The sequence below is a fragment of the Marmota monax genome, unplaced genomic scaffold (genome assembly GCF_021218885.2).
Source record: "Marmota monax isolate L192 unplaced genomic scaffold, Marmota_monax_Labrador192_F-V1.1 WCK01_AAM20220418_F8-fsc00078, whole genome shotgun sequence".
In the NCBI taxonomy this organism is placed as follows: domain Eukaryota; kingdom Metazoa; phylum Chordata; class Mammalia; order Rodentia; family Sciuridae; genus Marmota; species Marmota monax.
This window is the reverse complement of record NW_026694865.1, coordinates 8345029-8372950: the sequence shown is the minus strand read 5'-3', so window position 1 is coordinate 8372950 and position 27922 is coordinate 8345029. Positions and strand designations below refer to the sequence as shown.

Genomic DNA, 27922 nt, shown 5'->3' with positions numbered 1-27922 from the left:
ATGACTTAAGTTTTCAATAGAGAAAATTGCAGAAAGGGTGAAAAATCACATGGACTATCAACATAGAAAGAGAACTTCTTTCAGACAACCCTGATCTAGAAATTAGAATTTCATAGTCGAATTGCCATACATTAGATTCTTTACAAGAAAGTTTAGAATAATACAAATGCTAATTGATAGTTATTGCTTCATTTAAATCTCATGTTGCAGTTACTTAGTCTGAGTAGCAAGGTGAGGACTATAATTTTCCTTTTCTTTTACTAGTAATCCAATGTATAATCCTGGGGTAAAATTAAAATGATTGTAGTCTTGAAACCATTCTTGTACCATGGGAGCTTTCCTGGCCTTTTAAAGCAACAGATCCAGGTTTCACTGTGTAGTCATCCTGGGGTGACCTATATAGGCAAAATCCCAGGTAGACAATTCTGTTGAAATAGGAGCAAAAGTTGAAATAATATTGATATTTAGAAGACTGTATTCAATAGACCTTTAATAAATGTTGGTTGAATTAAATGGAGTTAGTGTAAGCATGTATGAATTATAGCCAAGACCATGTGCTTTTTCTATATCTGTGTTAAAATACAGGCATTTTTATTTTTTTAAATATTTATGTTTTAGAAGTAGTTGAACACAATACCTTTATTTCATTTATTTTTTTTTTATGTGGTGCTGAGGATCGAACCCAGGGCCTCACACATTGTAGATGAACACTTTACCACTGAGCCACAACCTCAGCCCCAAATACAGGCATTTTAAAAAGGAGAATCTAGATGTTAAGTCTTCATAATTGGCACTCCTAATTAAGATCGAGGTTTGGGAGACGGGTTGGACTTGCCTGTGTAGTAATCATGAGAAAAGGAAGTATGACAGCCAAAGTTAATGGGATATTGCATGCCCCTTCCATAAAGGGAGCCCTTGAGAGGAGTTTTTGTTTGGAAGCCCCTTAGAGAGGCAGTCCATTCATAAGAACAAATACTGGAGCCAGAAGTTTGCTTATTGTTGGTAGAAACAGAACAAAGAGCCCTTGGTGATCTAATGGGACTCCATCAGAAAGTAAGGATATTCCACTGTACCTTCTCAACGTCCAGGAGTTCCCTGCCCTGATAGCCTGCAGGGATTCCCCAAACAGTTCTGGAGATGGACCTGCTCAGCAGCTTAACTCTCAATTTTCCATTTTTCATATCAGAAATTTTGGTGGTGGACCTCATCTAAATTCTGCCACCTCCTAGTGTCACCAAATTTGCATGATCTTTAATTGGCACACATGGGAGAAACATATAACTGGCACATAATGGATGATCAATAAATGGCATTTCCATGACTTCCTGAGATGGTTCTTCCACATCAGCTACCTGTGACATTTTCCCAAATAATATTGATTCCAAGATCATTCTTATCCTAAGAGAAGAACACTGAGCTGAACTTCAGTAGGTATCTTGGTTTGTCTTTTTTAACCTGCCCTCCTATGTTAATGGCCATTAGTTTGTGTATTTTTCTTCCAAATGAGGAATTTTCAAATTTGTCCTGACATTCTGAAGTGGGCCTTTGTGGAGCTGAGCTAGGAACTCTGCAGGTAGTAATTTTGTTTTGTTTACAAGAGCCTGGCTTAGAGCAGGTGTTACTGAAGTGGTTGTTCCCTTGAGAATAACTGATATACTGATATTTGCATATTTTCTATTCATCTTCCTAAATGTTTGTCTTTTTAGTCCTTCTTGATTTTCTCTATTTTTTCAGTGTTTTGAGGACCTAATATAAAGCAACTATTAAATTATTTAAAAATAGGAGAAAGCCCAAAGCAGGAATTAAGATGGAGCTCTAATTTGTTTAAGCTTTAGAAAAATCCCTAAGAAAATCCATGAATATTCTAAAGGCAATTGGGGGAATGCATAGACTATTTCAACACTCTCTTCCCATCATTCTTAATTTAGATAATCTTCTGTGTCAGGACATGTTATTTTTTGTTTGTTTGTTTTGTTTATGTCGAGAGGGGATTTTCCATTGTATAATATATAAGAAGAATTTACAGAATGATCCATGAAACACTGCACAGTCACATCTGCAGTCAGACATAGTTTGTGTTCCTTTTTGGATATTGCTTAGTCCTGTTGATTTCATCATGTGCGATATGTAGCTTGAAAGAAATTTGACTTTAAGAAATCTTTAGGCCATACTTTAGGGGATAGCCATATTCAGAGCATATCGCTAGTGTCCAGTAGCTTTTTACTTGATCTTATTGGTTTGAAGATGTTATTGCTTAATCCATTTTAGTTGGCTACTCATTAGGAAATTATAGTCACTGAGCCCCATCCCAATTAATCCTCAAAACACTGAATTTCTACAGTTACTAAAGATAATTTCAGGAAAAGTTCAGTTGTTATCTCCTCACTCCTAAGTTAATGTTGGACTTGGAATTCCCTGCCTTTCCTCACCTCTACCATTAGGTGAAAAACAGAGGAAAGCTATTTCTTGGTTTTAATGTTAGAGAAAGATATATTTGGATGCCTACCTCATAACATATGTGAAAATGAACTCAAAATAGATCAGATACCATATCTAAATGTTATGAGAAATAAAACTATAAAACTCTTATAAGCATGAATATAAATCATCGTGACCTTGGATGAAGTACTGGTCAAAAGCATAAGCAATGAAAGAAATTGTTAAATCGGATTTCATCAAAACTAAACTTTTGGGCATTAAAGGACACTACCTAGAAAGTGAAAAACAACTTATGGAATGGGAGAAAATATTACAAATCATATATCTGACAAGATTATAGTATCCAGAATAGGTAAAGAAATCTGATAACCAAGAGGGAAAAGGCAAATAATCTAACTCAAAAATGGACAAAAGATTAGAATAAATATTTCTCTAAAGAAGGTTTACAAGTGGCCAATCAGTACAATCATTGGGGACATGCAAGTCAAAACTATAATGAGATATCACTTTACCTACTAAGATGGATAAAATTTTTTTAAAGGTAACAAGTGTTGAGATAATATGGAAAAATTGGAACCCTTGTACACATCTGCTGGGACGGTGCACATGCTTTGGAAAACCAGCCTTTGCAGTTCCTCAAAAGATTAATCAGAATCCTCATGAGTCAGCAATTATACTCCTAGGTATGAAAAATGAGACTGTTTGACAGTGTATGGGGACTCTTGAAGATGTTGTAACCCAACCCCTTCCTCTTTCTTCCTGTCCACCATGAAGTAAGTGGCTTCCTCTGCCATGTACTCCCACCATGATGTACTGCCTCATCACAGGTCCAAAAGTAACAGGTCAACAAACCATGAACTGAAACTACCAAAACTGTGAGCTAAAATACTTGGGAAGAGGACAGACTGTGCAGGTAAAGCCACGCTTTTGGTACCACGAAACAGAGCCAGAAAACAGGACTAGAGTTTAGATGCAGTAACTTGAAGATACCCCCTTAGGAGTCCTTCAGTCTAAAAAATAACAGGACATTGAGAAGGGCCCCCTAAACACCAGCAAGATTTGACTCCTTGGTACTTTGGTTTTATAGTCCATTCCACTATATTTGTCCTGTTCCCACCAGTCCCCCCTGCCAAACAGTGAGACTTAGCCTCAAGAGTGTACATCTTGGAAGTGGAGGAGTTCTGCAGGCAAGAGGCCCTTGTCCCAGAGGATGGCCCTTCAGCAGCCATTCTCCCTGCTCTAGTGGCGAATTTGACATTGATTTCTTGTTTCTCTTACTGCTCTCTGGGGATATATCCCAAAGAAATCTAATGAATGTATTTTTTGGTCTGCATTTATTTGATGCATGACCTGGTGGCTTGAGTAGCATTGTTACCTTTCTGCTTTCTTATTATTATGTACCACATAACTAAATCAATAAAGAAGAGAATAGAGAGTATTGGTGTCTATACATATTTATGTTTTTCTGAGAAGATTCTTGATTCTTTTTGACATTCAGACTGGTTCATCACTGTGGAGGGGTTCTGTGTTGGGGGCGATTGGGGGAGGGGTAGAAAGATGTTCCCCCCCCAGTAAATTTTCTAGATATCTTTCAGAAGATAAATAGAAAAGAGGAAAACTCAGAAAGGAGGTTTTCATTCTGATAAATTATTTCTTTCTCCCTGGGGGCTTTTCTCACCCAGGATAATAACAATCAGGGGAAACATGAATATGTAATGAAGCACTCACACACACACAAAATAAATAAATAAATAAACAAATAAACTTGATTGCCTAGCAGCTTCCTATGAGTTCTGTAGATTCCCATTCCTCCCAAGTCCTCTTCTTTCTCTTTTGCATTTGTCCCCTCCCTCCCAATCCTCACTTCAGCCTTGTCTGCTGGGGTTGCTGCCTTCTTTCTCCTTTGATTGCCACAATAATGGCTGGATAGATAGATAGATTCCTGAGAACAACCTAGAACCCAGCCACATGGGATTACTCCTATCAGAGTTCTCAGGTAGGGAAAGGGGGTGGACGGATGAAGTGAAGAAGCAAAGCTATGGTTCCTTGCATGGAAGTCCTTGAGCACACCTTCCATATTTAAGAGCTCAGCAGGCAGATAAGCTGAGGGGAAGGTCTGCCCTAAGTTGGATTGAATTGCAGCAGCCTTGTGTTAGAAGTAGTGGTTATGCCTGCTGATCAGGGTTAGGTCTTTGGTGATTAGAAAATGGCAGGTTGACTAGTATAAATCCATGTAATTTGGGGATGAAAAAAATCTTTTTGAAATATTAAGGCCCTTGAATTTTTTTTTTTTAATGGTAAAAGTTGAGGTCAACTGAAATAATGGAGTAGAAGGAGTGTTTTTCTTGGCCCTTAAAGCTGTCTTCAATGAGGAACTCAGAATTAAAGGCAACAGTCTCAGGAGCACTCAACAGCAAGCAATTGTGTGTCAACATGAATTTTAATGGAGTGTCTTAGTCTATTAGTGCTGCTATAACAAAATACCCAAGGCTAGGAAATTTACAAACAATAAAAGTTTGTTTCTCACAGTTTATAGATTAGGAAGTCCAAGATCAAGGGACCAGCAAGTTCAGGGATTGATGGAGGCTTCTCTTTGCTCCTGAGATAGTGTTTTGTTGCTGCCTTGTCTAGACAGGACAAACACCATTTCCTCTTGTGGCAGAAGGATTGGAAGGGTAGCAAACTTAAAGTACTAATCTCTTTGTGAGGGTTTTTGCCTTCATGGCCTAATCACTTCCTAAAGACACATCTTTTATTACTGTTGCTTTTGGAGGTTACATTTTACTGTGATTTAGAAGGGGGCCCAAACATTTAAAACAATGCCAAGGAGCCTGTTAGTGAATTTTTATTTAAGTCAAGATGCCTTCTGTAGCATTAATAATCATCCATCTATTTGTTTACAAGCCTGATAGTTTTATAGTGAGATATTTTTAAATAACCTTCTCTCCCCATCAGTACATGATGACACTGGTGTTAAAACCTATCAACGGTAGTTGGCTTGAGAGCTGTGGTGCAAAAGCCCACAAGTATAAAACCACTGGGTGTAGCCACTGGACCACACTAAGAGGGTAGCCACAAAGCCTCTGTGAGTACTAATTGGAAATTATCTGTGTTCTCTCCATTTCACATACATATTTATCATCACATATTTCTAGGCAGTGTCAGAAACTGCTTTTAGGCCTTCAATTATTACAAACAAATAATTAACCAAGGATGAAGTCTCATCCTGGGGACTTGTGCCACTGTGTTGGATATTATTGAGGTTGAACGGCTCTTACTTGTTTGTGCTAGAGGCCAATTCTGCTCTGTCCCACATGGGTTTTGCTTCAGAGGGTCCAAAGTGTTCCATATTAATCTTGGAGTCCTTTAGAACCCTCAAGAACTCCCAGCCACATAGTCTCTTTGTTATGACTTCATCCTTGAATCACATAGACATTGGAAGGCCTTTAGTGATCAGATCAACTGAGGTCCTCTTGGAGACTTATCACACTGCATTGCTCTTTGTTTTCTTCCCCCAACCCTGTGGGAGCTTTTGGAGAGCAAGCCTAGGCTCCTCTCTCCATGAAAGCATTGGTCTAACAAATGGCCCTCAGGATTCTACCTAGATCATGTGTGTGCTGGGGGAGTTGAAACCCCTTGGGTGCAAGATTAACCTTACTTGATCCTGTTTATTGCCCTCACATCTCAATGCAGTATCTTATATATTTTATGTGATTGATAAATAGATATTGCTTAATCAGTCTTGCTTCCCCCTCTCTGTTGTTGTTACCTAGCCTTAGAATCTGGACCTTATTTTCTGTGTCCACTAGACTAATGGACCATAGATATGTCTGCATGTTGGGGTAGTTGTGCTGAACATGGGGGGAGATTCCACAGAGAGGCATCCTGTCACTGTTACTTTACATAATGGAGCAGTGGTCTTACAAAGAAGAAAGCCATTCCATTTCATCAGGATTAGAGTACTGAAAGTTAGGCTTCTGTTGTAGTTAAGTTTATTTAATTCCTGAAAGATGTCTATATAACAACAACAGCAATCAAAATTAGCCAAATCCCCAAATACTAAGGTTCTACCACTTCAATAAAATGTTATGTAGGATGCTTATAGGCAAATGTGGAAGACAGTAAATTCTACATAGCTTCATAGATCCTACTGTTTAAGACGTTTTCCATGTTGCAATGTAGCTTTGTTGGGTAGTACAGAATAATGGTAATGTAGCAAGGAGCATATGGGGTTAGGGTCCCACCCTCCATTGCTTATCAACTCTGGGACCTTGGGTACAACATATATGCATGCACTTGATTATGCCTTGGCCTGCACCATCACTTGCATCTATGCCTATGCTTATGTGTTCATAGGCTCATGTTAATAATTTCTCCACAGATTACTACTTATTGTTGATGCTATTATCAGTCAATTCATGTCAAAGGACCTACTTTTAGGAAAATTATAATAATTAAAATTGGGCCCCACTTAACCTGGATAAGTATGTCAGTTTTATAGGTTTTTTATTATAAAGTACCACAGACTGCTTATATTATTAAATGACAGAATTTGATCGTTGCATGGTTCCGAACCTGGGAAGTCCAAGATCATGGTGTTGGCAGCCTTGGTTCCTTTTGAGGCTATGAATGGTCTGCCCCCGGCCTCCCTTGTTGGCTTAGAGTTGGCCTCTTTTCCCTGTGTCTTTACATCACCTTTCTCATATCTAATTTCTCCTCCTTTTATAAGAAAACCAGTCATTTGGGGTTACCATTGACCCTGCATAAGTCGGCATTCTGTCACTGTGACAAAGTATCTGAAAAACTAACTTAAAACAAGGAAAAGTTTATTTTGGCTCATGGTTCAGAAGTATCAAGCTATGTTGCTTTGGGCCTATGACAGCACAGTATATTGTGGCAGGAACATTTGTCACTTCATGGTGGCAAAGAAATAGGAAGAGTTAGGGTTTTGGCCCCCACAGGCTGGGGATCAAATAATGAGCCTTTTGGGAATATTCAAGATCCAAACTATAGCTAATTAATTCATTTTAACTTGATTGTCTCTGTAAAGACCCCATCTCAAATAAGGCCATAGGCTCACAGGCTGTGACTAGGGATTAAGACTTCAATATATGAATTTGAGTGGGGGGGGGGACACAATTCAGCCCCCAACACTGATTTAGGTATTCTTTTGGATGACAGGATGAATATCGGTTTTACAAGCCAATACTGACAGATGACAAAAGATTGTATCATAATCCCTGTTAATGAGGCACTTTTAAAGTCAAATTCCCTTAGTCTTGACATTTCTTTAGGGATCCTTATCTTTTGCTGTTTCTCTCTTGATTCGTCTTTGCATTTCTTTCATTATCTTTCCACTTTTATCTTGAGTATTATATTTGTTTTTTAAATTGTTTTCTAAGAATAAGCCTGGGTTGTAGATAAACAAATAAATGTGACAGTATCTTAAAATAAGCCTTTAAAATGCTCTGCTATCCTCAGTTGTGCTGTTGAGAATTCATCATTTCAGGTTCCCTCTATGGGGACATGTTTTTCTTCCTTGTGCTTATTGATGAAGTGAAATTTATATGTGCAGACTTAAATATGATTTGTTTTTGTTATTTGGAAATGGAAATCTTATTCATAACTCACTGATTCAATTGGCAAGACTTTTGATCTGGCATTATTTTATTAAGGATAGGATAGATGATACTCCATCAGAATATTTCAATTTAGTTAAAATATTTTTGTAATTCTGGTTCAATCTGGAAGGCAGTTCTAGAAACTTGGGCATACAGAAGTTAGAGTAATGATATTTACCAGGTACATCCTTACTATTTTTTGTAGTAAAGTTGAATTCAATTTTTTCTTCTTCTGTTATTTCCACTGTTTGCAATATATTTTGTAATTTATGTTAAGCATCTATCTCTTCTCTATTTTCTGTAAATCTGGTTTATTGCATGTGCCAGATGTTTTTTCTCCAATTCATTCCTTTGTCCATTCTGTCTCTTAATCTGGTCCCTTGTAGCCTGAGTCTTGGATGGCAGGATATTTCTGTGGGGCGGACTGAACTATAAAACCTGGATTGATTATTGGCTTTCACAGTGGCTAATGCATATTCATTCAGCCACCCTATAAATCAGACTGCTGATTAGGGTCCTCTAACTGCACATTAGGGTCCTCTAATTTCTTGTCTTGATATCTTCTGAGTTGTTCTGTAAAAATATCGATAATTCCTTTAAAAAAAAAAGAGGATATTTGGATTAAGAAAATCTGAAATAAAAAAAGAAGATTTCAAATAGAAAAAAATTATTACTCTAACCTTATTTCTGAGAGTGAAAACTTGCAAAGAGTTGGTATGCACAAAAACAAAAACACAGCTAAGTATTATGTTGTATTATTATAGTTCTATTGAAAATAAGTTTTCAATAGAATTTGTAATATTGCAGGAAAATATTATTATTGAAATTAGAATGGAGAAAATTAGATACAGAATCATATATAGTATATCATCTCAACTACTTAAAAATATGCAAACTATATAAGGAGATCTATCCAGATGTTAGCAGAGCTGAGCTGTGGTGAACTGGGGAGAGACATGGAAGTCTGGATTGAGACAGATGGGTTTAAGTCTTACCCTCTTTGTGTGTTCTTGTTACTCATACTGCATGAACTGTATTAAACCTGCTTTGTCCAGGGTGAATGGGACCTACTCACAGCATCAGTAAGCAATGTATTTTCTTCAGAATGACGTACAATAATGCAACAAGTGCAAGTCAATTATGAGTGAAAACATCAATAATAAAGAGTTTCTGCCATTTTGCTGCTTTCTTGGATCAAGCATTATATTTATTTCTCTATTTTAAAGAGCACATATTATCATGGACTCTGACATCTCAAAACTGCTGTGTTTGGGTTGCACTACTTGGGCCAAGTCTCAACTCTTCAGTACAGGATTATGTGAAGATTTTGGTGCTCTTGTCTCAGAAAAATGGCCTAGAATCAGTACCAGGCACATATTCACTTATAAGTTGGCTGCCATTATTTGCGAATTTTTTAAATATATGTGTTATTACTCTTGCATTCTGGAGAATGGGAATATTTTAGCAGGGGTTTATAGAGATCTATATCTAGTTTATGAAGGTCTGAACCTAATGATTTTCAAGTTAGAGATAAAGGCTATGTATAATTTAACCACAACATTCTAACATTTAAGTATAAGATGAAAGATGAAATGATCTTGGAGGGAGTAGTCATACAAAAGGAGAATCCTTTGGAAGATCAAATGCAATCTGCGAATGCTGGATTGGTCACCTGATGACATGCTGATGGACTGGAATCTTCAGAGATGAAAAATTCAGTCAAGTTCCTTAATTCGTTTCAGTTTTCCAAATAAATGTCAGATTTTCAGGTCAGGTCTCTAACAGAAATGCTTTTCTGATTTGTGGTTAATGGATTAAGATAGATAAGTGGCAAGAATACATTTTTAAATTCTCCTTCCTTTTTTCTTCAAAATCTCTTCTTCAAAAACCACGTGCTTTGCCTTAGCAAATGACATGCCCTGTGGTTTTACAGCCTTAGAGTCACTGGTCCTGCTGGTGAAAGGGAATGGAGCTAAGAAGTGGAGACTTTCTCAGCTTCTTAAGTGAAACCACATGCAATTGTGTTGATTTGCACCATCACTTCACAATCCAAATCCATTCTGCCATGACAGATGCTATTCAGTGGGGGCCACGACAGTTTGGCATCAAATTAAGTACAAGCAGGAGGAAGGTTGTTTGAGAAAGAACTTGTGTGCAGTTCTTTTCCCATCTTCCTCCAGGTTTGATCTGGAAAATACTGAATTTTACTCCTCCCATCCCCAGATCATTGTAGGGCAAAGCTTTATTTTTTTCAAGTGAAAGCTAGTAAAAGTGTACCCATCACAGTAATGTGCCTTAAAGACAAAGCTTCTGTTTATCAGCCTCCGCAGCAGCCAGGAGCATCTGAGATTTTATAGGCTTGTCAGCAAGGGTCAGAAAAACCAAATAATGGGAGGAGTTATTCCCAGTTCCCCAAATGAATGGTAAATAATTCACAGTTCTCCTGGTCTTGACCTTTACTTTTATTTTTATTCTATTTTTTCTTGGACATGACCTTTTATTTTTCTATCATATCTGTTTTTGTAAAAAGCCTATTTTCAATCATCTGAATAAGTTAAGGTACAAAAGAATTCAAACCCAAAGTTCAATTCAGAGCCACATTCTTTCTGTAGCTTGCAACGAGGGAGAAAACAGCAGAGAGACCAAACAGTAGAGTTCAGTAGGACTGGAGCATATGGATGACTTATTCAGTATTCTTGGCCATCACAGGTACAATGAGATTGCTGCAGAGCCAATGCAACTTTTAGTCGTCCAACAAAAAAACAACATATTCCACATGCAAGGAAGTAATTCATTTATCTTCCCAGATCCTCTGTTTTATAATCTGTGAAAGAAAGATGCAAAAAAGAAAAAAAATCACTCTTACTTTCTAGCCCATTAAGCACATCCATTGACATTATGTATTTGAAAGTACTACAAAGCTCTGGATTACCAAAGAATTACCAGGAGATAGCAGGTGGTCTAGCAGAGCACCTGAGGGCCAGGGCAGAGATCAGGCCTGCTGGCTGTGGTGGCGTGAAAAACTAGTGGGTAGAAGCAAAGCCAAATGCTGGGCTGGAGGGTTGATTAACAAAGAGATGCTGCTAAGGAGGGTAGGGCATTTCAGATACATGGGCTAAAATAATTAGGCAATTGTGCAGGGATTGAACATACATCCATGTGGTTAGTGTAGAGAGTTCTTATGTGTGATTTGGAAGTGGGCAGATGAGGCTCAGTGGTGGATGGGGCCTTGATCCTTGGGCTAAGCAGTTTGAACCCAATTGCCCCTGCATTTCAGAATGCTGTGTGCATTAAAAATCAGCTCTAAGTAAACCCATAAAGCTTTGAAAACATAAGCATCTGCTGCCCTCCCTTTCCACATTTCTTCTAGCACTTTCCCACTCACTGCCAGACTTCTGTGTTCTTCTATAGCACGCTACCATTCCTTCTGCAGAAGCTCCTCATAATAAGGCATCTTTAATAAAGGGAAGCTTTCAGCTAATTTGCCTGAAAGGTTCTGAGACTTAGCATTCTAAAGCAGTGAGAGGTAATAAGTGCACATACACACTTTTATAGTAAAGTTAACTTGGGAACAAATCTTTACAAACAATGAGAGTCAATGATGGAATTTCAGGTGCCATTGCCAAAGCTGTCTGGTGATAGAAGGCTGAGTTGGAGGGATCCTTGGAGTACACATCCCTGCGGAGCCCTCTCGGTTCTTGTGGCCTTGTGAGGAGGTCTTCTAGTTTTCTTGCAGTGTGTTGGGAAGATCTCTTGACTTCAAGATTATAGTTTTTTCAAATGGAAATGGCAAAGAGTACCAAAAGGGATTTCATTGTCTGGAGTCTACATTGTAGGCACTTTCTCTGGTTCTTTTAGTGGAGGGAGAAATGCTGACTTGCCCCTCCATTCCTGTTTTAAGTAAATATACATTAGCCCTTCCCTAGGGACTTTATTGTGAGCAGTTCACTTGGCCCTTGGGGAGCAGCCAGTGATTCTTAACTGACGTGGCTTTGGTTCTTTCTTGAGTTTTTTGTATGCTGAGATAAACTTTATCTTATGAGCTTGGGGTTGAGCCTCTATGGTTCCTGGAACTGATTGTCAATGAGTAGCCATAATTTGGTCTAGTGTGACACAATGTATTTGAAAGTCCTACAGAGCTCTGAACATCCTTTAGTCTTGACATTGGTATGAATAATTCTTAATAACTTTTTAAAAATAAATTTAAATATTTCCATGAAGTACATAATAATTCTATAAGTATTTATTGAGCATCTACTGAGTGCTGGGCACTGAGCTGAGATTCAAACGTGACTATCATAATGCAGCCCTTGTTATAGAGGTCAGGAGGGGAAATGGCCCTCTCATGACAAATGTATTCCTGATACCATGTATTATAGACATCTTATTTCTGGTATACTGGGAACTGCCAAGAATATACAATGGTGGCCCTGTGGGTTACTTAGGGTCAACCACTACCTGGGATTTATATGGTCCTACCTAGCTTGTTGTTCACACTCATTGGGTGGCTAATCATTTCTCCTGTGCTACTTCTCCACTTGACTTTTAATGATGGTTACTTCAAGTTGAAGTATTCAAAGTCAAATAGTAGTCCTGGCCTCTCTTGCCTCTTTGAAGAAAACTAATGAGGTTTTCCGTCACCTTATTTTGCTGTGGAGGGGAACATGATTGTCTTGGACCATGGATATGAGTCACATGGAAAAATCATGTCACTTGTGTGCATTGCTGTTTTCCCTGAGCTTATAATTAGCGCCTTTACAAATTGTATATGTGGGGATAAGGGGAGCTGCTCCACTAAGGCTTTGCCCCCTGGGTTCTCACCATTTGAGAATGGGTAGGAGGGGCACTGTTGAGGTAGGAGGGAAGACAAGGTTGTTAAGGAGAGCCTGAGAATTCATAGAAAATGCATCTCCTTGACAGAGCTAGACAGGAGAAGAGGCCACAGGGGATCTCCAACTGCCTGTCTGCTGGTCCCTTCTTAAATATAAGACAGCCATCTTGCAGGGAAGAGTTGACTTGACCTATTTTCCTGATGTTGGTACACCCCTGGCTGTGCCTGGTGTGCACAAGTGTATGGAGTCTGAATGCTCAAGGTGAGTAGCCAAGTATATGAGCCCTGACAGCCTAGAGAGCAATACAGAGGGTAAAACTTTGGCTTTTGCGGGCGCTTTGTGTAGCTATGACCCAGTGCATGGTGGGTTCTTACCTGCTAGAGGAACTACTCCTCCCTTACAGAGGAGCAGATAAGAGCTGGAGAGAAGGGAAAGCTCTTTGCTGGGCACTGCTTTGAGAAACTAGAATTGCTCATAGGAGCTTGAGATGTAAACACAGTTGAAGGATAGGTTTATAAAGGTCTCTTTGTTATGAGGATATTTGGTTATGTGATACATGTAGTTATCAAACAGGGCAATATAAACCTCCAGAGCAGATATAGCCATCCACTATTAAGTGCAGTATCCTTCCAGTGCGTAATAGTGGAGAGGGAATGGGGATGTATCCAGCTCTTACTGTCCTGTAGATTAGAGGCCCCATTAAGATGAGGTCACCTGGCCCTCCAGTCTTGCCAAGTGACCCAGCACCTCTGCTTTACAGAGGAGTATGCAGAGCCCCAGCAATGCCTCCCTTAGGTTAACACTGGGTGGAATTTATTGACAAACCATAGGGTAGGAACTGATTGTGATGCCAGCCATGCTGTGTGGCTAGTAGAATTTTTTTCCTCTTGAGCCCTTGGGTTGGGGGGAATCTGAGTGATTTCCAAGACAACAACCTAAGAATTGCTCCGCAAGCACAATCAGGTTCACAGCTCATCCTCAGCTAGCACTATATCTAGAAAAAGGCATGTTGTGTGTCTTGCATAAAAGATGGCACAGAATCTGTGTATTGAACCAAGGACTGACTAGAAGGTAAGGCTCCATATGAACAGGAGTTTTGTCTATCATTACTCCCTAATGACTGTTATCTACTAGAATATAATAGATGCAGGATAAAGAATAAATAAATTTTGCAGTTCAGATGTAGCTGAATACAGAAGTATGCTGCTTCCAGTGTTTCTCCAATCCCCAATCAGTAATAACAAATCCTAAACTTAGCACTGTCTTCATGCCTTTTATGAATTTAATTTATTTAATTCACTAGCAGCCTTATAGGTAGATCTATTATTCTCCCCCATTTTAATGAGGAGGAAACTGAGGCAGCTGATAACCAATGAAGTAACCAGTTCAGAGCTGTGCAGCTGGTAAGGCAGGGAGCATTGCATGGCCCTCACTTACCAGGCTGAAATCCAAGGGGTGGTTGCTCATCTTGACCAATGATGGGCATTTGTTTTGGAGAAGAGGTGGCCTTGGCTGGAGCTGGGCTTGTTTGTCCCTGGGTGGACTGGGGTGAACCTAAGAGGCCTCCTGGGCTGTTTACAGCACCCTGGGAGTAAGAAGTATTTATTTTAAAAGGAGGATGTCTGGGTTTCATCATTGGTTCCATTGGCTCATCTTCTCCAACATATGCTACAGAACAGTTTCTGTATTGGTCTGAGTAACCTTCACACATATAACAAGGGCCCAAAAATGGTCAGAGTGAGAAGAGATTATGAAAGGAAAAATAATGTGAATTTCACAAACTTTTATTTTGTCTTTTACCAAAAGGTAAAAGAAAAGAAAAAGTCTTAAGATTTATTCTGAAAACATACATTCAAATCAGGGTAAAAGGAAAAGGACTAGCCAGAATAGGGTCATAAAATAGAGGCAGGGATTAGAAGGTAACACCACTACAAGCACTTGTGCACAAATTTGACTCTGAGCTTCCTTGTAACTAAACCAGAAAAGGAAACCTGATCAGCCTTCCTAAGTCTGCACCATTAAAAAGCTTGGAGAAGTAGGAATTAGCAGAGGGCTTAGGATACAGAAGTGAAAACCAATGTCAGTTGCAAGCTGTCACAATGCTGTGCTGCCCAGAAAAATGTGACAATGGAGAAGGAACACACATCTTTATCAAGACTGTTGTCTGAGCTGCCTTGTTTGCTCAGGATGTGTAGTGGATGTTGGAACCTGAGTGGCCTTCTGGCCACATTCTCACAAATGTTGGAAACATATATTCATTTTAAGTTGACATTTCTAAGTTGCTACTCTTTTTGCCATAGGATAAAGCAAAGTACTTAATGCCAACAGGTATTCAATTTGAATAGAATCTTATTCTGTCATGAATGGTGCTAAAAACAGCTCAGTGCTACAGGTTTTGTGAGATAGTGACTAAATCAACACATTGACTTCAGACCTCATCTAGGTTTGGCTACGTGAGTTATCATCTTGCAAGATAATGATAAAAATGCTTTGTTTTATTTAAAAGTTTTAGTTTATCAGCATTTCTTTATATTCTTTGTTTTAAAAATATTTCTGTGAAATAAATTTTGGTCTTGTTTCATGCTTGGGAAAACTTAATAAAACAAGGAGCTGGATACTAGGGTTTTTTACTCTTAGACCTGTGTGCAGTGCCCTTTGAGAGTAATTTGTTTGGCTTTTTGATTTTTTCTTTTATAATGTGTTCCCATGTAGTAATAGTGATAGTTTTGAGCTATACTTGTTTTGGGGTGATATGAAAGTTGAGAACATATACTTCTTAATGAGGTACTCCTCATTCTGTTGACCATCTACCATGACCTTGCCTCCATTCTGTGTCCTCCCTCATGAAGTGTTAGGATGATATGTGGAAATCCAATGAGAATAGATGGCTAAGCATTGAGTTTGTTAAGAAGCTCCTTCCATGACAACTGGTTGCTTCCTGCTGTCTGAAGGGCAAGAGAGGAGAAGTGATGGGTGTGGAGGTCCAAGGCATTGCCAACTTGAGATTGAACTTGGATCACAATCTCCCTATCCAGCACCTTTTCCATGGACCAAGATTTTCCAGCTCCCCTCCTCTCCAAAGACCCAGAGTTAGCAACATGAGCCAGACCCGGAGTGGAGATAGTGTGTGGTGAGAAGTAGCCTTTGGCTACCCTACCTCAATCACTATAATAAGGTGGAAACTATGTCTACATGAGTATCTTCCTAATGGAATTGATATGCACTTTGAGATAAAAAGCCTCAAAAAGCATAAGATTGAACCTCCTACACTGCCCCCTTCCCAGTAAGTCTGCTCAGGAGATGAGTTTGTTCCTACAGAGCCTGCCCCTCGCCTCTATCTCCTGAACCCACTGCTGCGCTCAGATTCTGGCCCTGCCCTCTTATCACCATTGCCAGAGACCACCGAGTTGCCAGATTCAATTGTTGTCTCATTCCTCGTCTTATCTGACTCAGTCCACAATTCTCATCTCTCACTCCCTAGTTTTTCTAGTGTCTTCTACCTGGGTTATAACTCCACCTGATAGAATGCATCCCAAGAACCACCCCTTCCCTTCTGTATCTCCAGTAGCCTTCATTGTCCAGTCAATTTGGACAAATTTCCCCATCATGTTATCTTATTTTGCTGCTTTCCTAGCCATCTGCTTCCCAGCTCTCTGAGCTTCTCTCCTGTGATCCTCGTGACTGTACCCCAGAGCCTTGCTGTGTCCTTCAGGGCTCACTGCTTCTGTCTGTGTCCTCTGCCTCCTCCAGGGCTCCAGTGTTCCATTCCACTCTGCCTTCTGCTCCCAGGCCTACATTATAGCTCAGTCTTCCCTTTCAGAAGGGAATCTCTCCCTGAATGCTAGAAGGGGAGCAGTCATTTGCTCTTGTGAAAGCCCAATTTTCAGCATGAGAAAGGTAGCCTTCATGCAACAACGTTTATAATACTTGTCCTGGGGAAAGAAAGGGATTAGACATCCCATCCTCTCTGCTGCATTCCATAAACAGCATCCATGACATCAAAGACTGTGGCCTTCCCCACTGAGGGTTACAACTAGCCATGCTTATAGATCTCAGCAGTTCAGGAAACCCTGCAATTGTCACCAACCCCAGGGGACAAACCAACCCATAGAGTGATCTACAACACAGAAAATTTGTCCATTTATCTCTAGAGTTTAAATTTCATTGCCCCAAATTGGGAAGAGAATTGGCTAAATATGCCTATAAAAAGAAGGGTGAAGTGTAGATGTTATATATGGCTTATATAGTCCTTAATATTGCAAATGTAAACTTATTGGATATTTTGAAATTCTCTTAATATGTCAGCAATCCTACCACTGCCCAGGCTACAAAAAATTGATTTGATTTTGGGCAGATTCTTTGTAAATGCTGTTGTTAATGAAGGAGTAGTGTATCTTGACATTCCTCAAATAAGAAATATTTTCGCAGATAAAATTCACTCAGAATGTAAACAGCAGTCAGAATGACTTCACAGAGGGTTAATCTGGATGGTGGATTTTAAAATTGACTTGAGAGTTCAGTATTTTGTTGCTTTGGTGTTTTTTGTTTGTTTATTTTTTCCTATAATTGTGAGCATCAGGGCTTGCCTCTCTGTGTTTTCCAGAAGTTCTAAGTGAGACCCTTCGAGTCATCTGGGAAAATGGTGGCCCTGTCCTTAAAGATTTGCGTCCGCCATTGCAACGTGGTGAAGACCATGCAGTTTGAACCATCTACAGCTGTGTATGATGCCTGCCGAGTCATTCGGGAACGGGTACCAGAGGCACAAACAGGACAAGGTGGGTCATGGGTTACTCACTAGCTTCTGAAAATCTATGTTCTTCACTCTGTAGCTGAAGGAACAGATACTCTGAGTGTGCACGTGTCTCCTAGTGTGTATGTTGTAAATGAAATGTCTTCCTAGACTGGATACTCCTTGCTTCCTGTGTGAGGCTTGTGATTGATAGTGTGCATCTCAAGTCATCAGCAAGGCCATACCTCTTATCTTGACCCTCCCACATGTCAGCATGGTGCTCTAAAGTTTACAAACCACTTTTTGATATATCATCTCATTTGCCCTATAAAGGACAACAAATCTGCCCTGACACATATTGGTTATTTATATCCTGAGCCCTGTTCCATGTACAGGAACACTTTTCTCTGCTATCAGAACGCAGGGCAACTCTTATAGTACAAGCCCTTTGAAGGGAGATTTATATATTTTTTCTCACATCTTAAAAACCAGTGGAGTGGGTGTGTTGTAATATACTATGTTTGGTGTTTGAGTAAGCCACTGCCCCCATTAATCTGAGTTTAAGCAGAAACCCTTGATTCAATTGACTTTACTTCTCCCGTTTTATTTTCTCCACATTCTCTTTCCTTATTTAGGTGTTTATTTGACTAAAGTTGAGAAATCAGGGTCACATTAAGTGGAGAAGCCTTTAGTGTGATATTAGGTAAAATTTTCCAGAAAAAACTGGAAAGATAATAGTCAAATGTAGCATTCAGAGTTGATGATAAGTAAGAACAGGCCTTTGGAGAACATCCAGTTTTCACAAAATTTCTGAGCCTTTGGTCTGAAAGTATTACTGATGTTATTCAAAATGCTGTGCTGTTTTTAGGGTACTCCGAAATAAAAAGAAAAGTTTGCTGACAGCCCCACTTTACACCTTACTCCAAGATCTGAATGACCAGTCAGTTCTGATGGCTTATGTTTTGGTTCCTTTTTTGTTCTTTTCTCTCAGATTTTTAAAAAAAAACTTTTTTGGGGAGCTGGGGCTGTGGCTCAGTGGTAGAGCGCTCGCCTAGCACGTGCGAGGCCCTGGGTTCAATCCTCAGCACCACATATACATAAAGTTATTGTGTGCAACTACAACTAAAAATAAATAAATAAACATCTTTAAAAAAATTGGGGGGCCAGATTTCCATAAGGTCTGGTGAAGATATAAACTGTTAAAGACCTGGAAGTTCTTTTCCTGAGAAGCAGAAGAAGCTCAGATGCTTTTCTGGGTCTCTGAGGTTTCCTTAATTATGTAAAGAAAGAGAGAGATCTTCCGGAGAATAAGCTGCCCCTGCTCCCTTTGTACTTCCTAGGGAGGAATAAGGAGTTTCTACAGAGAACATAGAGTTTAACTTTCCAACTCTTCCCCTAGTCTAATGGTAGCGGGGACAAGGAATTCCTGCCAAACCTTTCTAGCATGCTCTGTTGGTATCTTTCAGGGCATGAAGGCCCATCTGCCCCCATTTGCCTCAGGCTTGGAGGGCCACTTCCTCAGTTTCTCTTCTCTTTCTCCATGGGTTCTTGACCTTATTTTTTACATCAAGATTAGAGAACACAGTCAAGTGTATTTAAAAGGAAACTGGAAGTGCTTTGTTCTTAGGTTTCCCTAAATTTCAGACAATTCTAGCCCACTGATCCTAGGAAACATGAACCGTATTTTGGAGTATTGCTTCTGTCACTCAACTCTTCTTCCTCCTGATCTGCTTAGGTATCATGTCTATATGTGTTGTCAAAAGGGAACAGGTCTCTCTAGTGAAAGAGAACACCCACATCCTTGCCGAGTCCACCAGCTCTGGGCCTAGGAACCAGTGAAGACTTGGTCACCACTTTTTCTTTTTGTTTATGTTCCAGCTTCTGACTATGGGCTGTTTCTTTCGGATGAAGACCCCAGGAAAGGGATTTGGCTGGAAGCAGGCAGAACACTGGATTACTACATGTTGCGAAATGGGGTACGCAGCTGGTACTGACTTGATTCCCTGTCACTTTGTATCTGGGCCTTTGGTGAAAGCCAACATCATTACACTTTTTTGATTCATGGGTGTCTTGCTAATAGTTTTCATGAAGTGTACTTTTGAGATTGTCCAGGTGGTAAGAAAATATCAGTAATCCAGATTCTTGAAATTACACAGAGAGATTGAAACAGGTTGGGTTGATGTTAAGCAGTCCTGGATGGGCTGGGAGCAGAGGCCTAGATGGGAGGGAGAACAAAGTGTAATCCTGATAGTCTAAGACGGAATAGTAATTACCATTTTGTTTTTGAAAAAAACAAACTTTAGCCAGGTGTGGTGGCGCATGCCTGTAATCCCAGTAGCTCCAGAGACTGAGGCAGGAGGATCGTGAGTTCAAAGCCAATCTCTTTCCCTAGTTTAAAGGTAGTGGGGACAAGGCCCTCCTTTCTTTCCCACTTCTAATTAAGCAACTCATTGAGACTCTGTCTCTAAATAAAATACAAAACAGGACTGGGGATGTGGTTGAGTGCCCCTGAGTTCTATCCCCGGTACCCAAAAAAAGAAACTTCAAATTGGAGATGAACATTTAATAACCATTGGTAATAGTAACAACAAAGGAGTTGTTCAGTGGAAGGGGGTGAGGGTGTGAGTAAAGACATGTTGAATATTCTGTTCTACTTAGCCAATAAGATACTGGGGGTTTTGGTACTTTGTGTGAATTGGACCTATCAGATTGGCCAGCATGCCATAAAGCGGAGTGAAATATTTGATTAATTAATTTTAATTAATTTCCCCTGCATAGGTTTATTGTTAAGTAGTAAGAAAGAGATCTCTTAAAAACAAACAAACAAACAAATGAAACAAAATGAAACAAAAACTCCAAAACTTACTAGCCCTGCTTGGTTTTACCATTATTATATGTCACTTCACTCTTGTGAAAACCACTCCTACTGTCATATGCCCTGTGAAGAATTATGGGGATATTGCTTATGTCCTTTATTATGTAAAATTCAAATATAGTAAATAGTTTTCAAGTAAAATTTTATAAATAATTTTTATATGTATGGGTAGTAAAAATTTTTCATGGCAGATACTCACTATCACCTTTTTTTAAAATAGTTTTTTAGTTGTTGATGAAATTTATTTTATTTATTTATATGTGGGGCTGAGAATTGAACCCAGTGCCTCACACATGCTAGCAAGCGCTCTACCACTGAGCCACAACCCCAGCCCCTCACTACCAGCTTTTGAAAAGGGCTGCATGTATTTCCCTCTGCTAATTCTCATTAATTCAACTCTTACCTTTCACAGAACACAGGCCACATTTATTCTAAAGAGGGTAGTTTTCAGCCATTGAGCTACAGGTACTCCTTCTTGAGGTACAGTTTCACTACCAGGTTTTTAAGAAATCTTTCTCAGAACAACTATTTGCACTGGAGATTCTGTCATAGCAGAGCATTAGCAACCCCAGGACAACAAAGGATTATTTTGAAAGAATAAGGAAATAGCATCTACTGGGCACTCATCTTTTTTTTTAAAGAAAAATGTTCAAAGTTGTAACCTATTTTCTGACTCTTGTGAAATGATTTGTGGTCTAGGATATTTTGGAGTATAAAAAGAAACAGAGGCCTCAGAAAATCCGGATGCTGGATGGGTCTGTGAAAACAGTGATGGTGGATGACTCCAAGACGGTGGGGGAGCTCCTGGTCACCATTTGCAGCAGGATAGGTGAGCACACCCACAACTCATATCTGTTTCTGCTTTATTTTTAATAATTCGCCTCCTTTCTTTTCCACTTCTAATTTGATGTCTAGGGAATTTTAAAAATGCCTTAACACATGAAATTAGGCCCAATCCCAAGAGAGTGTGTCCATTCTTCTGATTTGCCACTCCACTAACTGGTACTACAAACGTGAACTTCTCACTAAGTCACATTTGAAGGCTTTTATTTCCCTCTCAGAAAACAAAAAGAGATTTCTCCATGGAAAGTAGTTTTTTAAGGATGTATTCACCCTGACCTGATGCTGGCACTGTATGCAAACATCATTGGTGTCCAGGATCTTCTTGAATACTCATGCCAATGGCCTGTGTAATCAACTCTCAGATAGATTTTCTTCTTGTACCCTCTATTAGTCTCCCCAGAGAACAACTCTGCCTCCCTTCCACATGAAGCCCTTCGAATATTTGAAAAGTCACCTTGTAGATTTTAGTTTCCTCTTCATGGAAAGCATACTCAATTCCTTCACACACTTATTTGTCATCATCCTCTGCATGGCCTCTACTTTGTTCTCGTTTCTCAAATATCAGTCTAGAGAACTGCACCTGGCATTTCCAATGTGACTTCACCAGCTGAAGATCCTTCATTGACATGTGGCTTCCGGTCCACATGTGAGGAAAGTCTCTTTCTGTCCTCCGCCAACAGAGACTATCTACAGTATCTCAGGCCCTATATGGAAGGAATTGACAGAAGTTTAATCATTGAGAATTATAACCTAATTTCTATTGTTAGGAATAACGAATTATGAAGAATACTCTTTAATCCAAGAAACCATTGAAGAAAAGAAAGAGGAAGGGACGGGTACACTTAAAAAAGATAGGACGCTGTTACGAGATGAGAGGAAGATGGAGAAGTTGAAGGCCAAGCTTCACACAGACGATGACTGTAAGTGTTTGGGGAGCAAGCAACACCCAGGCTCTGCTACGCCTCATTCTCTCCCACCATCCCATGACCCAAGGCAGGATTTGGGGGATTTATAATATGTAAATATTTTGGCTTGTGTCACTAAAGATGAAGACTTCTAAAGAAACAAACAAAAAAAAAACTGTAATACCATTTCACATCTAAAAAAATTTCATTATATCAAATATATAAATTGTGTTTGTATTTTTTCCATTATGTTCTCAATCTTTATTAATAGTTTTAACTGTGATCCAAATAAGGTTGGCTGATGTACCACTTAACTGTTTTAATGAAGTAAGTTCCCTCTCAATCTCTTAATTATTTTCTTGCAATTTGTGTGTGTGTGTGTGTATGTGTGTGTGTGAAGAAACCTGGTTAGTTGTATAGCATTTCCTACACTGTGGATTTTGGTGACTGCACACCTCTGGTGTCATGCAACATGTCCCTGTGTCCCTTTTACTCTCTTAAATCTGGAAGCTTGTTTATGTACATGTATGTATTAATGAAGTTGTTTCTGATTGTCTTTTGGTGAGGGGGAGACATGTTACCAACATGTTACCAGCCCTCTGTGAGTATTGTTTAGATCCATTATTTCCTAAATGTTTAAAAATCAGTGATAAAATTTTATCTTAGGAAAATCATTTTCACAGCCACTTCGTTAATCCATGGAAAGCTGGCATATAATCGCACATGCCCCAGCAAACCTGCTGTGTGTGTCCTGCTGCCCACCCTCCACCAAGAGCATCCTAATTCATCACACAGGTCACTTGGGCCTTCAGACCTCCTTGTTCTTGCTCTTGCCGCAGTGCTGGGATGACATAATCACTGTCATTATGTTTATTGATCTTTGGTGAGGCCTTCATTTCCTCTGACACTTTCTCTATTCCCTTTTCTTTCTGCCTCATTAGATTTTCAGTTACATGCTTCTTTCCAAGAGATTTTAGTAGACAAATCCCAAGGATTTTTTAATGTGTGCACAATACTCTCCCAGGTGCTGGGGAAGTGAGGTCTATCAGACACATTCCGAATGCTGAAGTTGCTTAGAATTTAGTGAGGCAGGTTGTAAATCCCCACCCTCACCACATATGTTAACCTCAGAGAGGAATGAAGGAGAGTGCTGTGGACGTGCTTAGGGAAGTGTTTGATTTCTTGCACCTAGATGGGAGACAAGTTTCTCTGACAGAAATTCAAGCTGGTCTTGGTCGGGGGGTGGTAGGGGGTAGTGTCTGCCATCTCCACCCTTTAGCAGTCTGGTTTCCCTCCATGACTCATTTTCTTCCTTTTCCACTTGGAGTCAGAGGTAAACTTGTTATATTCAGTGTCTTTGAAATCCTTCACTAGATGAGACTGTAGCATCTACTCTTGATTTAAAGGAAAATTCTGACTTGAGTTCTTAGCACAGAACACTGTTTCCTTATTCTCACCCAGGGGAGAAACATATTATAAATTGATTGTAGTGCTTAACCTAACTTTAGGAATGGCTGGGGATTTTCTCCCTCATTTGCCTTTTGATCAGTCATATGGTAGATGTGAAATTATTTAGTGAAGTTAAAAAGCACAATTTTAATGTAAGAAGTATCTATGACTATCTGCATTATAGAAATCCATGTCTTCGTTGCACTGCTGTTATGGTAAATTCCTTTCACTTAAGAGGAAATATAAACACAGTTCTTTCCTATGTCTTGTGTTGTAGTAAATTGGCTGGATCACAGCCGAACATTCAGAGAACAAGGAGTGGATGAAAATGAGACGTTGCTGCTCAGGCGGAAGTTCTTCTACTCTGATCAGAATGTAGACTCGAGAGACCCCGTGCAGCTGAACCTGCTTTATGTCCAGGTACAGCATTTCCTGCTCAGATACTGAGACTGTGAACTTTTAGTAATCTCCCGGCTGGGTCTCTGGGGAGCAGGAGTCTGGCTCTGACTCCCACAGCCTTACAGTATCTGCTTTCCAAGGGTGTTGCTCTGGGTTCCTCACATGTTTGGTGGTGGTGCAGGTTGGTATTGGGTGTGAGCTGTTGAAAGGAAATGACGGCCCCACCAAAGATCAAAGAATGCCTTTCTGGGTTCTTTTCAGCTTACCAGATTGGGATGTAGTGGGCATTGTCCTCTGCCTGGCTTTGAGAGGCAGTTGTGTTCCTTTAACTGGCTCACCATTCCAAATACACTACAGCTCTATTAGCACCTTAGAACACCAGAGTATCAGTCAAAAAAATCAGTACTTCTCAGTAACTGATAGCTAGCCCTTCAGATAACCTTTCATGTCTTTATCATGAACTAATTGTTTTAACTCAGAAAAGTCTTTTAACACATTTCAGTTGCAGTTTCCCCAGCGTGTAAGATGAGGACTTTGCACTAGATTGTCTCCAAGGTTTCTTTCAGCTCAAGGAAAAAATCTTTTATATTTCTGCCACTTTCTTCTCACCCAGACTTCCTCTCCTATTTATTTACTTATCTGCCCATGGAAATAATGCAAGGGTTGTATCCTGCAGCCATACCCTCTGCCTGTATTAGAAGTAAACACCTCCTTTTTTTTAAAGTGTGAGATATTGGTAAGACCCCTTATGTTTTCCATATGTTCTGTGACCATCCTTGTGATGGCAGAGCTCAGTAGTTGCAACACAGACCATAAGGCCCTGAAGGTCTTAAATGTTTACCATTTGGACATTTAGAGAAAATGTTTACTGACCTCTGCATTAGTGGATGAAAGGAATGGCAGGGAAAGAAGACTGAGAGATAAAAAAGACTGGGAGCAAGGGAGATAGAAAGGCGGAGAGAAGATGCTTGTAGGTTCAAGGTCCACAGTGACAGCCAAAAGATCTAAGGATGGTCTGGGGTCATGTAACTGAGAAAGGAAAGACAGAAGAAACGAAGAGCAACATAGCAATGGATGGAGAACTTGTCCTTCCCCAAACGTCCAGGGAAGTATGTATGTGTTCGCGCACATGAGTCCATCTATCTCCTCTCCTTATGTTGTATTGCTATTTACCTTAGGATAAGGGTTGAATTGGTTTTGCTTCCTTATGGTTTTGCTACCTTTATGATTTAAGTTCATTTAAAAAGTAAATTGTGTTTCTGATTCAGCCTGTGTGAATCTGATCTTTTTACCAGGGTTTTCCTTTGCCTTTGTTCGTCATGATCACTTCTACCTTTTAGATCATCAACAAGCTTTCCTTTTGATCTGCCAAGCCCTGGCTGTCTATATATTGGCCACTCTGGGAAAAGACTAGTTGCTCCTTCTGTCTTCATTCTGCTATGCTCCTGTCTGCCATCCACTGGGTCCTGGGTGTGTCCAGCACCTTTCCTTGCTCCACAGAGCAAGAATGTGTCCATGGGGAGAATTGTCTTCACCCAGGCCCCTGAGGCTTTTCCTGCCCTTTCTGTTTCAGGCACGGGATGATATCCTGAACGGCTCCCACCCTGTGTCCTTCGAAAAAGCCTGTGAATTTGGTGGATTCCAAGCTCAGATACAGTTTGGACCTCATGTAGAACATAAACATAAACCTGGATTCTTAGAGTAAGTGACCCGTTGTTTTTCTCTTTTCACCTTTTTCCTTTACCTTTTTATTTTTCAGTGAAATACCTAAAATGCACACTCTGATTTGAGTTGATTGTAAGAATGTGTTAGCTTTCCCTTAGTCGGTTTTATGATCAAGTTTGTGGACCTTAGGGAAAGCAAGAAGCCCAGAAGTACAGTGTTGGACAAGTGTAAAGGTGGTGTGTTCTGAGATCCAGCAACAGTGCTTTCCTGTTTGCTGGCGATTCAGTGGCACTCCACACACACCACTGACTGTTGCTCACTGGGTATCTCCACAGTTGAGGAGCTTACTCTCTCCTACAATAACCTATGCACGATGCTTATTCATGCTGCACCACATTCTGTCATCTTTAGTTGCTTGTGACTATGTTAGAACAACAGAGTGTAATAAAAGAGATACATGTGCTTTGTTACAATCTTACAAATTCTTTGTTGCTTTGAAAATGTGATGTGCATGTGAACTACTTGCTCCACTCCTTTCTCCATCTGGTCTTTGGTTCTCATTTATAAAATAATGGGCACAGGGCTGGGGATGTGGCTCAAGCGGTAGCGCGCTCGCCTGGCATGCGTGCGGCCCGGGTTCGATCCTCAGCACCACATACAAACAAAGATGTTGTGTCTGCCGAAAAACTAAAAAAAAAAATAAAATAAAAATAATGGGCACATTTTCATCTGACTTTGGACTTAAATTTCAAGAGAAAGCTGATCTTAAAGATTCATCATGGCCCCACAGGGCACAGGCATTAAGGTTGGAATTCCTAGTTCTGCCAGCAGGACAATCCTAGCTACTAACAGGCAGCTATGTGTCTGAGATTGTACTCCCCTCTGTTTTGAGAACTTTTCCAAGCATTTTATGAATGTCTTCCTCAGATAATACTCTTTTCCTTACCCATATCCCCCTTTTTCCTTTCTGCTTCCTCTTAATGCAAATGAAACACATGGGTGATCAAAAAAAAAAAAAAAATCACCAAGAGTCTCATGGAGGTCAGTGTTATACGATCACCTCAAGTGCAGCCTGTAGAGGGCTTGGAAGTGTGATCCTGATGTGAATGCTGACAGGCGGTGGAGGACAAGAACATTTCTAGAGGATGTGGCCAGTTTAAAATGTGCTGAGCAGGTCATCCATGTGGTCATTTCAAGTAGATTGAAGGCAGAGGGTAATGCAAAAGCTTATTTGTCCTTTGACCCCACTTTCACTTTGGTGGAAAATAATTGTGACCAGCCTATGCCCTTGAGTGAGAAGAAAGCCTGTTTTTTCACCTGGTGGCAGACAATGCTTAGTCAACATGCTCTTTAGTCTAAACTGAATTGGTAGAAGAGAAATGTCAAACCCTCTACCCTTTAGTTAATGAACTTCAGGAGCCTTTCCAAAATGATGCTTCATCCTTCAATATACTTATAGTGACCTTGAGTCTGGGAGTGGCTTTGAGTAATTCCTGTCCCATACTCTGTTCTGTGTTCCCCAAGAGTCATCAAGCCAAGTATTCCTCAGGGCCCATTTTTCACAACTGGTCTGGCTGTCTGCAAGAACCTCAGGAAGCCTTCCCCTCGGTCCTGCGACACCACAGACACCATACTGAAAGCTGTGTGCAGATGTTCCATTACTGGTTTTCACATTTCTACAGAACCTCACAGCTGGTTCCTCAGATACATCCAGCGTCAATAAGTCTGAGGATTACAGCCCGAACTAGTTAGGCCTTGGAGGAAATGACATTTTACTTCTGTTTCTAGAGAGACTGAAGAAGAATGGGAGAAAACCAAGGGAAGGCTGATAAGCCAGAAAACTGTACATCAAAGCTTTCCTTAGTTCCAGGACTTCATTCCTGTAAACACGTGGCCCTGGTAGAACTGAGATCTAACCACAGCCATTTGTTAGGTGCTTGGGTGATGCCCAATAGTCATTTCACATGTGCACTGGAGCAACTCTTTCTTAGCACTCACCCCCTTATGAATGAAGAAAGCAGTGTTTCATATGGTAGATGTGAAAAATGTGATCAAAAACTCCTTCAGTCTTTTTCCTGGTGTCTTTGTTGTACCAACCAAGACGTGACTGTCGCTGTGCTGCAAACCACGTGTACAGAAACTACTGACCAATCTCCTAATCTCAG

At 40.0% G+C, this 27922-nt stretch overlaps 1 protein-coding gene across 7 annotated transcripts in view; it reads left to right on the top strand.

Moving 5' to 3' along the window:
- Tln2 (talin 2) overlaps nt 1-27922 on the top strand; it is a 400739-nt gene that overhangs the window by 207294 nt on the left and 165523 nt on the right. For all 7 annotated transcript variants that reach the window (XM_058573295.1, XM_058573296.1, XM_046426521.1 and 4 more), the window contains 6 exons: nt 17496-17667; nt 19500-19597; nt 21196-21325; nt 22107-22259; nt 23971-24113; nt 25666-25793. In XM_058573295.1, the coding sequence (XP_058429278.1) occupies nt 17532-17667; nt 19500-19597; nt 21196-21325; nt 22107-22259; nt 23971-24113; nt 25666-25793 (788 nt within the window). In that variant the 5' untranslated portion in view covers nt 17496-17531. The remainder of the gene's footprint in view (nt 1-17495; nt 17668-19499; nt 19598-21195; nt 21326-22106; nt 22260-23970; nt 24114-25665; nt 25794-27922) is intronic.